This window comes from Nansenia antarctica (assembly GCF_963989245.1).
Source record: "Nansenia antarctica genome assembly, chromosome: 11".
In the NCBI taxonomy this organism is placed as follows: domain Eukaryota; kingdom Metazoa; phylum Chordata; class Actinopteri; order Argentiniformes; family Microstomatidae; genus Nansenia; species Nansenia antarctica.
In genome coordinates, this window is record NC_137681.1 from 7,094,577 (window position 1) to 7,107,875 (window position 13,299).

The 13,299-nt window shown below is 45.9% G+C and overlaps 1 protein-coding gene across 1 annotated transcript in view; it reads right to left on the reverse strand.

Annotated features, from left to right (window-relative positions):
• Window positions 1–12,849, reverse strand: part of svild (supervillin d) — a gene marked incomplete at its 5' end in the record, with an annotated part of 42,825 nt that extends 29,976 nt beyond the window's left edge. Inside the window, 4 exons of the mRNA XM_080542221.1 lie at window positions 92–210; window positions 2,383–2,444; window positions 7,006–7,040; window positions 12,467–12,849. Coding sequence (XP_080398347.1) covers window positions 92–210; window positions 2,383–2,444; window positions 7,006–7,040; window positions 12,467–12,849 — 599 coding nt within the window. The remainder of the gene's footprint in view (window positions 1–91; window positions 211–2,382; window positions 2,445–7,005; window positions 7,041–12,466) is intronic.
• Window positions 12,850–13,299: the final 450 nt, after the last annotated feature.

Genomic DNA, 13,299 nt, shown 5'->3' on the forward strand with positions numbered 1-13,299 from the left:
CATTTAAATACCATGACCATAATGTATAACTAAATAATCTAATGTTCCGTACGATTTAATAATTGAGCCATTTCTCATAGGCTCCGCCTACCTGTTGGCAGCCACCGCCTCCTCGCCGGCGATTGGCTGATGGGTTTCGTTGGCACGGCGACGACGACGAGCCTCTGTCGAGGGACACCGATCTTCGGGGACGGCCGTCTTCTCCAGCCCCTGGGAGACATGGGATTATCTTTCTCAGAAGGGCATTGTGGGTATTTTCCACATTAGAAACAGTCCCTCTAGGGTCGTGCCGTTATGTAATTTATTGTCCCCAAAGGTAAACAGTGGAGTCCTCTAGGCTCTGTTCCTGTGTGATTGTTGTGGTCCCTATGTGGCTATTTAAGTCCTGGAGGGATTGCCTGGTACAGTCAACAGTCAGTCACATTGATCAACAGTATAAAGTTGAAGAACTGGCTGAGGCCACTTAGCCTAAAGTACTTGCAAACACACACACACACACAACATTGTATTTACAGACAAATACACCCAAACACACACACACACACACACAGTGGGAAAATGCTAGTTAGAACAAGCCCTAGAGGATGGAGGAAGGGAGAAAGAGAGGAGGGAGAGACCGTGGAATGTGAGGAAACTAAAGCAGGGAAGAAAGACACACAGAAAGTTCTAGCTAAGTAGTGTCCTGTGTATGTGTGTATGTGCATGCATGTGTGTGTGTGTGTGTGTGAGTGTGAGTGTGAGTGTGTGAGTGTGTGAGTGTGAGTGTGAGTGTGAGTGTGCGTGTGCGTGTGTGAGTGTGAGTGTGCGTGTGAGTGTGTGTGTGAGTGTGAGTGTGCGTGTGCGTGTGCGTGAGTGTGAGTGTGTGTGTGTGTGTGAGAGAGTGTGTGTGTGTGTGTGTGTATGCATGTGTGAGTGTGAGTGTGAGTGTGAGTGTGAGTGTGAGTGTGTGTGAGTGTGAGTGTGTGTGAGTGTGAGTGTGAGTGTGAGTGTGAGTGTGAGTGTGTGAGTGCGTGCGTGTGCGTGTGCGTTCTCTGTTCAGAACCTCCAGCAGCTAACGCTCTCATCTCTCCTAAAAAAAAAAAAAGTTTAGTAGTGAGTTGAGCTTCTCGGACAGTTTCTACCTTTTGGCCTTTCGCAAGACCGTCTGGTTCTCATTCACGGCTGCTCTGCTGGAGGTTTGAGCACCTACCCCCCCCCCCCCCCCCTTCCACCCCTCCACCCAAAGTGGAAGGAGAGTCTGGCTCTCTTTGGACTGGACAATCTCTCAGCCAGCAAAAACCCCCCAGAACAAAATACATCTGGAAGTCCAGAGGACTGGCTGAACTGGTGTCTGTCTACAAACCCCAGCAGAGCAGTCATCCGTGGATGAGAACCAGATGGTCCGCGGGGACTGAGAAGGTCAAACTGTCCTGTAAAGCTCAACTCGCAATCTCACACTGAGGAGGTTTTGGCAGGCGACTCAGAGGATGCTAAACGCGGATACCTTTGAAACCCCGTCTTTGCGGAAGGATGCTACCAATTAGTGTATTAGCCTACAGTGCCGGGGCTCCAAGTGGAGAACCAATTTACAGGGATGACGTCACTAGTCGACTGATCTATCAACGACCTACTGTAAGACGCACTTTCATCAAATCACAAACCGTGAACCCTCCCTTTAAGAACACAAGAATAGAATGTCAAGTCTCTAGCACTATAATTTGATTTTTGAAATATGTCCTTGAGTATGCTGGTTTCCTTTCCAACGCTTGGCTTGGTTCTATCTCCAAGGACATGTGGTGTGGACACTGGACAGGACGTGAGCCAGGATTGAGTCCAGGTGCATGTCAGTCCACAGAACCGCTCAATTAGATGTTATTAATGGATTATTCATCTGGGATCAAATTGGACTACAAATTCAATGTTGAAATTATGAAACAAGACCTGGGTAACACACACACACACACACACTCTCACTCTCACTCTCACTCTCACTCTCACTCTCACTCTCACTCTCACTCTCACTCTTACTCTTACTCATACTCTCACTCTCACACACACACACTCCCACACACTCTCACACACTCTCACACACTCTCACACACTCTCACACACTCTCACACACTCTCACACACTCTCACACACTCTCACACACTCCCACACACTCCCACACACTCTCTCACACACACACACACACACACAGTTCTTGAGCAACAATCATAGTTGCACACAGCTGTGTCGGAAGGCACAGTCCCAGCTAAGAACACACACAGGATGCATTCAAAAGTATATTCAACGCAACGTCTGCATGCATGCGCACACTGTCCCATCCTCTCACACACGCAACACGAACAACATTAATGCACACGCACAGAGTCACAAAGGCTCGGGGCAGACTGAGCTTACCTTGAACAGAGACATCTTGGCAGCCACACTCGTCTTGGCTTGATCTACCGTCTTCCCGTCAGCTGTCAGAAACGCACAGAAGACCAGAGGGCTCAGGTTCACATCAGAGAACAGTTATTGCGTGTTTTTCCTTTCAATAGCACGGTTTGATTGTTCTCTGTCGATGTGTCAGACATGAGCAATTTGTCTCTGTCACCCTCAGATGAGGAGATTGAAGTGTTTTGTTTCTAAAACAGACATTGCTTTTTACATGGTTTCACGACACACACACACGCATGCACGCACTCGACGTGCACACACACTCACATGCACGCACGCACACTCACACTCACACACACACACACACACACACACACACACACACACACACACACTCTGCTGGGGTTTGTAGACACCAGTTCAGCCAGTCCTCTGGACTTCCAGATGTATTTTGTTCTGTTTTTTTTTTTGCTGGCTGAGAGATTGTCCAGTCCAAAGAGAGCCACACACACACACACACACACACACACTTTGGAGGGGGAAAGGACTGTACATTCACCACCTGCTCTGAGGAGTGATACGTGATAAGGGTCTTTCCCAGATAAGCTCTTTTCCCAGGGAAAAGGACAGATAAACACAGGGTTGAGAACTCACAGGATATCCCCTCGGCTGCTGTCTTCTAGACAAAATGCCTCTGAGGTGTTCGACCCGGCAGGATATGAACGGATGGAGAGGTCCGATTGGAAGCTCAAGTGTTCTCTCCTGTCTTGGCTACACTGTTTGTACCCGTTTTTTCTGAGGTAGCTCATTGAAACCTTGTTTATGAAGCTGAAAGCACAAGTTTAACCTAACAGGCACGTCATTCATCACGTTAACAAAACGTCCAATTGGTATAAAAACACGTCAATGACCCTTTACTGGCCTGTCTTTCAACTGCTTTCTTTCAGTTAGCATTTGACCCGCCTTCGCCCCTCCTCTTCTCCACCATCTCCAGCTGATGGCCCTGTTTACCATTTATTAGGGGGTATTAGTCCTTCAGCCTTCAGTTTGGGCTAACTGGCTGCCTCCCCAGGATGACTTCGCCAACGACTAACAAGATTAATTTAGAAATTAGTTAACCACTAATTGTCTCTGCTGGTTCAATCTTCTTTCGGACAGCCAAATACAAAACCCAAACCCTTTACATAATCCATTCTGAACCCAATGCTGTCCAAAACTCAATACGACACAGCTCAGCAATGAAACGTTACGCACACACACACACACACACACACACACGCCCGCCCGCACACACGCAGACACACACGAGTCTGGAGCCTACTCTCCCGTTTACTCAGAGGCGTTTTGACTCCAGTCCAGCCCTCCACTTAATCCCGGACGTCCATGAGAGATAAAAAAAGAAAAAAAGTCAAGCCTGGAAAATGACCGCCTCCTCAGATTAGTGATTGCTTCATAAGTGTTCCCATTCATCTTGCTGCAACAGCTCATTTCTCTCGAGGGAGCCAATCGGAGTCCAGGGATCCTGCCAGGAGCCAATGGAGCCGGGGGAAGATGGGAATATTACCCATTGTCCTCTGGGGTCGGTCCAGAACAGCTCTGTGGTTGGAATTCACACGTACGTTTCACCGAAACGTTTTCAGCAGATTTTTCTTTCCTCATTTCATGAGGTCGTCTTAAGTCACTGAAAATGTATGTGCGGAGGACTCGGAGGCAATGATTCTTGTTTTCATCGTATTTGTTTCCATTCAGGGGTGCAAAATGTGAGAATCTGTGCGAGTGGAACAGTTAAGAGTTTGGGGAAACTCCTGAACCTCCTAGGCAGTATGAAGAGATTTTGGCAGCGAAAACCGGACTCCCCTGGACCACGAGAGGAGGTTCCGACAGCAAAGCAGAGGCCTGGCCAACTTCGCACACAAACACACACTCCTTCACAAGTCTACTGAGCTTTCCTTATCCTTGTCGTTATGTCTTAAAATTCTCGCCTCCTGGCTCCGCTATTCCACCTCTGCCTCTTCTCTCCTTCCCCATCTGCTTTCTTTCAAATAGTTTTAGTACATGTGAATCTTTTTTCATAGCAGACTGTTGAATAATTCAGATCTTGGCTATTATCGAATACTGTCTACTAACCCTGCAAGAATAATTTTATTCTATGGGACTTCATGGTTTTAATAAAAGCAAACAGACGTTAAAAAAATAAATAAAAACATTGTAGAAAAGAAAAACATTTACACACAACTCCACTTGTCTCTAGTTTGACTCCTCCTCTTCTTCCTCTCTCACACACATTCAACTAGTTTGATCCCGTGCCAGTGTGCCCTGCCTGTTGGGATCAGGTGCGTGGTTGTGAGTCAGGAAGGGAGGCACCAATACGTGCTCCTGCTCCACCATTTCCTCTCTCTGTGTCCGAACAAGCTTCAAGATGGGATCGGTCAGCAAAGCCCGGAGGATATCATCAAAGATCCCAGCCTCCCCCAACCACAGTCTGTTTGAACCGATGCCGTCCAAAAGGCAAAGCCTCTTCCGGAGCCTCAAGGCCAAGGCCAACCAACAGCTACTTCCCCCAGGCGATCAGGCTCATGAACAAGCCTATTGTAGACAATTGACTATCACCCACAAGCACATCCCATCACATCACTTTACAACTGTCACTTATGTCCTGTACTATTGTCACTTTTTTATCTTGAATTATGCCTGTCGCCTTATTGTCTTGTGCTGCAATGTCAGGAACTACAACCTAATAATTTTACTCTCTATTACTCACTTGTGTAATGTGACGAACCATAAACTTGACAAGAAGAAACTTGAAACAGCCAAATAAATAACCTTCAGCATGAAAGAGCTGTACCCTGTAGGCTCTGAGCACAAACAAACCTCACCAAACAGCCTCTCCTACACACACACGTGTTACACAGCAGCCTTCTTACATTTTAACCATTTAGCAGACGTTTTTAACCAAAGACAATTAGAGATTACAGGAACAGCCTCCCTGGAGTAACTAAGAGCTAAGTGCCTTACTCAAGGGCACACTACTGGTGGTGTTCCCAGGTGGGATTTGAACTCATGACCTCAACTCACTATCCGACTAGGCCACCACTACCCCCTCATAGACTGTATGTGTACAGTAGGCAATACCCAATACCTCCAACCACAATCACACACCCACTCTCTAAAACTCACACACAGACACAAACACTCACACATCAAAAGCCCTCTCAGACATCCGGTATCTGAGTCTGGAGTAGACCGTAGTAGCGATATGTGTGTCAGCCAATGAGGCTTGTTTTTCTTTTGAGGCCACAGAAAGCACTGGTACACTGGTGTACTATTTTTTTTCTGTGTGATGTTGTTTACAACAAAATGCAACAAAAAGCTTCTGGCGAATCGCTGTGATCTCAACAGCGATGATGACTGCTCTTCAGTGGCTTTACAACATCGGTCTACCCAGTACTCAAGTTGTAAAAGAAAATCAGGGGGGATGGTGGATTTGATCATATGGAGACAATTTTAGCATCCCCACAGCGTCAGTGACTTCAGTGTCAGTGACTTGGCAAAAATGTCATTGCATGTGTGCGTGCCCCCCCCCCTCGCCCACAGTATTTTACTCAATATGCGCAAAACTAAATGTCGAAATAGCAGTAATACCACGTTCATTGATAAAATGACATAAGGGATGGAAAGGGGGGATGGCAGTTTTAGAAGGGGGGATGATTTTGACCGTTTTTATTTCAGGGGGGGATGCCATCCCCCCGTCATCCCACCTCAACTCGAGTGCTGGGTATACTCAAAGCCTACTACAAGGCAAACCGGCACCCAACCCGATTTAGAATAGCAAATAGCAAAAACAATTACCCTAACCAAGCATAAGAAGCACTCGACAAAACATTTCCTAATCATTTTATTGGGAGGCTTTTACAATGCCTATAACCCACCATCATATCTTCATCTTTCACCAGTCTTCGTATGCGTAGCTCACTGATTTCCCCCCCATGACTCCCAAGGGTCCCTGCTTCTCTTTTTCGTTTAGAAATGTCTGTCTAATAGGCTATAATTATAATTCGAGAGGTAGCCTTTAATTACTTATCCGGCTGCTTTGATTAGATTAGGTTAGATTGCATTATCAAATAAACATCTGTCTCCTGTCATCTGCTGTCTCCACTTCTCCTTGTAGGACACAACTCACGCCACTGCTATTTTATTTACACTCACTCAGAATTGTCAGAATGTTGGCATATATTTTTTTTTAGATTAGATTAGATTCAACTTTATTGTCATTGCAGAGTACCAAAGTACCAGAAAACGAAATGCACTCCTGATATCAATATCAGGACTGAATTCTAAAGAAATCGCGTCATCTGTTTTTGTGCGCTCCTTTTCCTGCTGCTCGTGGCTCGGCTCGAAACCTGCGCCGCCTGAACTGATCTTGGAAATAAACATTTTCGACCTGAGCTCACCCGACCCGCCCGCGCCAACCCGACCCGGACATGGCAAAAGTGTCTACGGAAAGTAACTGTTTCTTTTTTTTTTCTCCCTACCACACAGAAAGGCATGGTGGAGCGATACACAAAGGAGGTGGAGAGAAAGGAGAGATTCCTGTCTTACAATAGAGGCTTTGAGGGTTGTGTGAAAGAGGAGAGGAGTTCTTACCCTTTGGCTTCTCTGAGTCCCCGGCTTCCAGCAGACTGTAAAACGAGAGAGAGAGGAGACAAATGAGGTCACACACTGGGAGATGGAGAGGAGGAGGGGAACAAAAGATGACATGGTTTCACCTAACCCACAACAACACACACACACTGTCCCCCCCCCCCGCCCCCCAGGGTCACACAAGGCCACAACAGAAAACATAAATGTATTAAAAAACACTAAATACTGTACCTCCCACTTTGAAACGCATTCAGTCAAGTTTCATTAAGGTTTTTTTAAGTCTCCACTCACTGCGTGTGTCATGCAATCCCATCAAAAACCCATGATAGCTGTGATATAACAGGGAAACTGTAGTATGTGTAGACAGCCGTTCATCTATAAGTAATAGGCGTTAAATATGGATGGGGAGCAGCTGCGACAGGGACAGGGATGATGTAACATGAGGTAGGATGCTGAATGAACACAGGGGAGGGAGGGAGGGAGGGAGCTGGGCCTGGCAGCTGTGACGGGGTCAAAGGGCAAAGTGGAGGGTGACACTGAACCAGAGGAAGACACTAGAACAACAACCAGCCTGCACTTCAAGCTGTTCCATTATTGATAACAAACACAGAGAGGTGTTGCTCGCTAACGCCGTAGCAAGAGAAAACGTAACAAGGTCACACTGTGTTTTATGTGACACAAGACACAAGACAACACAAATTCATTAAAGAGATAGGATGAGCTACACACAAACACATCACATCACATTAGCCATAGCACACACACAAAAAACACGGTGCTATGGCATCTCTCTACTGTGGAACCACACTTGCACACCACCACACTTGGACTTGTCAGGTACAGTGAGCGTCAAGCCTACAGAGTAGTCTCCCTCTCTCCCGGACCCTACCCTTGGCTCAAAGTCACCACGCAGACAGTCACGGACTGCGTCCCGAATCGGCCGTTAGCCGTGCGACCCCCTTCCGAAGCCCCCCTCGGCAGCCGTAGGGGCCTGCGGCGCTTGGTTGACCCCGCCCCCGGTCTGACCGCCGGGTGAAGGGGAGGAGCCACAACAACATGCATCAAGTCCAGGCTATCCGTTGTCAAGGTAGGGAGGAGAGAGAGAGATGAAAAGAAGACATTTTAAAAAGATGAGAGAAAGGGGCAGAGAGAGGAAGAGCATATTAGGGGAGGAGATCGTTGAGAGTTGAAAGACTGGGAAAGTTTAGGGAAAAAAAGGGGGGAAAAAGTAAGAAAACCAGACAGACAGTTTGAAGTCAGAGAAGTCATTAATGACGCACTCAGACAGACAGAGCACTCAGTCTTTCTCTGAGGTACTCGGAGGTTATGTCATCTACTCCGCCACTGACAGCAGCTCATCAGACTTCACAATGAACTGAACAAAGAAATACGTTAGCACAGAGGAATGACAGAGGGGAACGAGTTTGTGTGGGCCGACGTTGACTAGAAAATATGAACGTTGTCTAGATAGAGTGACAATGCGTGTCTGAGTTGCTTCCTGATCTTATCAACACGAAGGTGTAGACACATACAGTGCCCTCCTTAGGTTATGGCACAGTGAAGCATTTGTTCTTCGTTTGAACTATGAGATCAAAATAGAGATAGAATCTCAGCTTTTATTTGAGGGTAATTGGTTGCACCATTGAGAAATAACAAACCTTTTTTTCTTCACCATAGTAAATTGGCTTGACAGACGTTTCAGAAAGCGATGTCTAATATTGATTCTAGGTTTTGTGTTTGCCTTTGGGGACTGCTATTGGTGTGTCAACATGAGGACTAAAGAGGTGTCAATGAAAGTCAAGAAAGACGTTAGTTAAGGCTGAAAAATCAAGAACAATTAGGAGCATAGCCAAAACCTTAGGCGTTCTATAATCAACCGTTTTGAACTGTCAGTTAAAAAGAAAAAAACACTGGTGAGCACAGCAACCGCAAACAGGCTGGTAGGCCAAGGAAGACTTCTATAGTGAATGACCGAGGAACACTCTCCAAGAGGTAGGCATGAATTTGTCAGATAAGACAAATATTATCATGTATCAGAGTGATTGGAAGAGGAAAATTTGGAGCAAAAAGGATCTGCCCAAAATGTACAGCATATCTCCTCTATGAAACATGATGAAAGGGTGTTATGGTTTCAGCATGTATAGCTGCCACTAGAACTGGCTAACTTGTTTTAATTGTTCATGTAACTGCAGCAGAATGTATTCTGAAGTGTACAGATAGCCTACATCTTGTCTGCTGGAGCACAAGCAAATGCCTCCTACTTCATTGGATGATGCTTCAACATAAACGGACAATGACCCAAAACAAACTGCCATAGCAACTAGGGAGTTTTTCAGGGCCGAAAAGTGGAAAGTTCTTGCCTGGTGATCCAATTGAACATGGATTTCTTTTCATGATAAGATCTTAGACAAAAGACCTCAAAACAAACAACAACGAAAGGTGGTTACAGTACAGGTCTGGCAGAGCATCACCAGAGAAGACACACCTCTCTGGTGCGGTCAATAGGTCTGACTTCAGGTGGTTATTGTATGCAAAGGATTGTTGACTAAACATGAGTGGTTCATTTGGACATTAATCTGTCCCATTATTTTCGGTGCCCTGGCTCCAACTTTTAGAGTATAGAGGCAAAAGAAAAAATGCTTCTGTGTCCCATTACTTATGTTAATACTGTCATGCCAAATAGTGTCCGCATGCCAATGTGTCCGAGTGATGTAGTCAGGTCTTTCAAAAACGCCATGACGCGTTCGTTGCTATGCCGACTGGACATTCCTGAATAAACTCTAACACTTGTTGTTTCTCCATTAGCTCACTACCACAGATCTTACATTGGAAAGACAAATGTAATCAACTGGATTCTACTTTGTTTCCAATCATAGCTAGCTAACTTACTTACTTATCAAAATGTACATTTGGGACAGTAATAGTTCAGTCAAATGACTGGCATGATAGGAAACAAAGTATTATCCAGTTATGGAATTATATCTATCACTACTTTGGCTGATGTTATGTGGGTTTGTTTGCTAAACTAACTCGGTAACATTAGTTTGTGAAATTAGCATGCAGGAATGCTAGTGTCGGCATAGCAAGAAACGCATTATGGAATTTGAAAGACCTGATTACATCACAAGCCAGACAAATTTTGGCAGGCGGACACGATTTGTCATGACAGCGGCACTGTAAATAATGATTAAACGCCCACCTACATTGTGTGACTGCAGGCCTGTGTCTTTGGCCTGTGCCATAATTACTGGTGTTCACAACAAGCACTGCCCACGCAGACGCACACACACAGGAAGTAAGTGACTGCAAAGGATAGCCAATGTGCTTCCGATACTCACCATGATGTACGAAAAACATCCAACTCATCCAACTAGTAAAACCATTTTAAAATTGGCACGGGAGGATGTCTGTCACATAAAGATAAAAAAGACTGTCGTGCATGAACTGAAAGTACATTTCCACGTAGGTCGTTGTGTGTTGTGCCATCGGCCCATCCCTATGCCTGATTGCCCATGTCGTACTTGACTCTCTGAACCTTCTGTCTCTGTTGTCTATTCTCATTTATTTGTTTAGGTGTTTTTGTTATTTATTTTCATTTGTTTCATTTTCTGTTTTCGTTGCTGGTCTGTGTGTTAGGTGTGTGTGTGTGTGTGTGTGTGTGTGTGTGTGTGTGTGTGTGTGTGTGTGTGTGTGTGTGTGTGTGTGTGTGTGTGTGTGTGTGGAGAGGGTGGGGGGTTTGCTTAAGAAGAGGGTGTATATTGTTCTCTTGATCCTGTTTTCAGATGTATAACCCTCTGAAAACTAATAAACATACTTCTAAAAAAAAACTAACAACTAATAAAAACATCTCATAATGAAAAGCATAGGATCCTCTGGCCTATTCCTGTTCCAGACAAACATAAGTCATCAAATAGGATTGTCTGCAAATTGGCCTCGATAGCTGAGCATATGATTACACAGAGTGGTATTCACTTTCCCAACACGCGCACACGCACACACACACGCGCACACACACACACACACACACACACACACACACACATACACATACACATACAGACACACACAGACACACACAGACACACACAGACACACACAGACACACACACACGCACACGCACATGCACACATGCACACACGCACACACGCCCACACACACACACACACACACACACACACACACACACACACACACACAGCCACATGTTATTGCCTCAGAGAAATTGAAAAGCATTAGCCTACAGTAACAGTTTTTCTTTTATTTGGATCCGCACACCCTACTGGACACTTTCCAAAAAAAGTCTATTATAAATATAAAACGAGAACACTGCATTCACACTTGTTGTTGTGACACACCTAAGTTAGCAAACATTTCCTCTACAAGTTACTCAAGAATTTGAATCATGTCTAACCCTGGGGCATGAAAACAAAACAACCCCTATAGCCTATAAGTATATCAGCTTACCAGTGTGTGTGTGCCACAATAGGACTGGTCTGGTCAGTTTGAGTCAAGAGTCAGGCTTTGAAGTGACATGTGTGTGTGTGATACATCGAGTTATCTGAGGGCGCCACGGTCGGTCCTAAATCGTAACCTGAACAGGTATTAATTCTGCGCGACTACCTGCACGCGCAGCGACACGTCAAATGCCACGCTCCCTTCAGGGGGATATTACAAAACAGAGTACGTCATTTCTAATCAAGATAGAAGATAATAGACGGATAAGATCTGACAAGCAGTCAGTCATACTCCTCTCGGTTGGTTAAGCATATGCCTGGAAGCTTCGGCACAGGGCATGTTCTGAGGTAACCCTCCTTTTCTCCTCTTCTCAATCTATCTGTCCATCTCTCTCCGTTCGTCCCTGTAGGGGAGCTTGTTTGTCGGGACCCAACAGGCCCTCAGACAGCAGAATCTTTTGAGTTGATTACAGGGAAAATAACCCCAAATGCGGGACAGGACATGACTCACATGGTCTATGTACAGAGGACATGCCAAGCAGGAAATGTGTTTCTCCTGAATCTACATTCCCCAGAATTGCCCAACACTACCAATGTTGTTGTGGGATTGCTGTAAACTGAACCAAAACAAGTGTCTCATATGTCATCAAAACATGCCCCAGCAAACGAAGATGGCAAACGTCCAACTCCCAACCCCAAGCTCTTAGTCAACAACGAAAACTCTACGTTTGTCAGATGTTTTAATATCTCATATGTGGTCTAATGTCTATAACCATAATGAACTGGAAAATATGTGCACTGTCAACTATCCAGATATGTTGTTTAGGCATGCTGCTGGATCTACACATACATCATGGATGATATGGGACATTGACATTTCGACATTAGGCCGCTTTTGAGATCTGAGACCTCTTCTGAGTGTCAATTTCAATGGCCAATGTTGTTATACATCCACCTTTTCTACTCCTGTCCTGTGGATGAACCACTGCCGAGGAGTTGGTTGACTCACCTGTGATGAAAAGAGAGCTTTGCTGAATTAGCAGGCTCTGGTTTAGAAGGCACGGTGGTTTCGGTCGGGGTCTCCTCATCGCCCCCTGTCTCCTGGGAGGACTCGCTGTCGACCGGCTCGTCAAGATCCGCCGCCTTACTCCTGGTGCCCCGGCCAGAGGACGTCTGTTCTGAAACGCTGTCCGTCGACTTCTCCTTGCTGGTTACAGAAGCCGCCTCGGAGGTCTCGCCGACGTTCCTGTTCCTCCGAACGTATTTGGAGGTGACGTCCTCCGTGTTGCCGTAGCGTTCATTCAGCTCCCTCCTCCTCTCCGCCTTGTAGCGAGCGATACGCTCCGCCTTGGTCTCCAGGCCGGAGCTCTGGAGGGTGTCTACGGCATCCATCCTTTCTTCCCTCCCTTTTCTGCCCTGTCGACCAGGAGCTCAAGGCCCTTTCTCTCCAGTGGACGGCCCAGCAAACCGTGGAGGTCCTGGGGTGTTGCGGAGTCCAAGAGTAGTTCAAAGGTCGACTGCTGTATGGTTGATATCTCCCCTTGGTGGATGATGGATCACTTCATTAAAATCATCTCACTGTTGGAAGAAAAAGAGGAGAAAAAATAAGTATTTATGATGGTGCAATGTTAAAGTAACAAACAATAGGTTTAATAACACTTCCAAATGAATATGGTACCAAGTGCAAGACGTAGAAGGACACACACACACACACACCTCCTGGTGTGGGTCAATGAGAACCGGCTGTAACCTCCTGCAGTTAGAGCCCAACCCCAGCCCAACCCTGCCTAATGATCCCCCAGTGAGAGAGAGTGAAGTCAGCCAGCTCAGCTCATAGCTAGC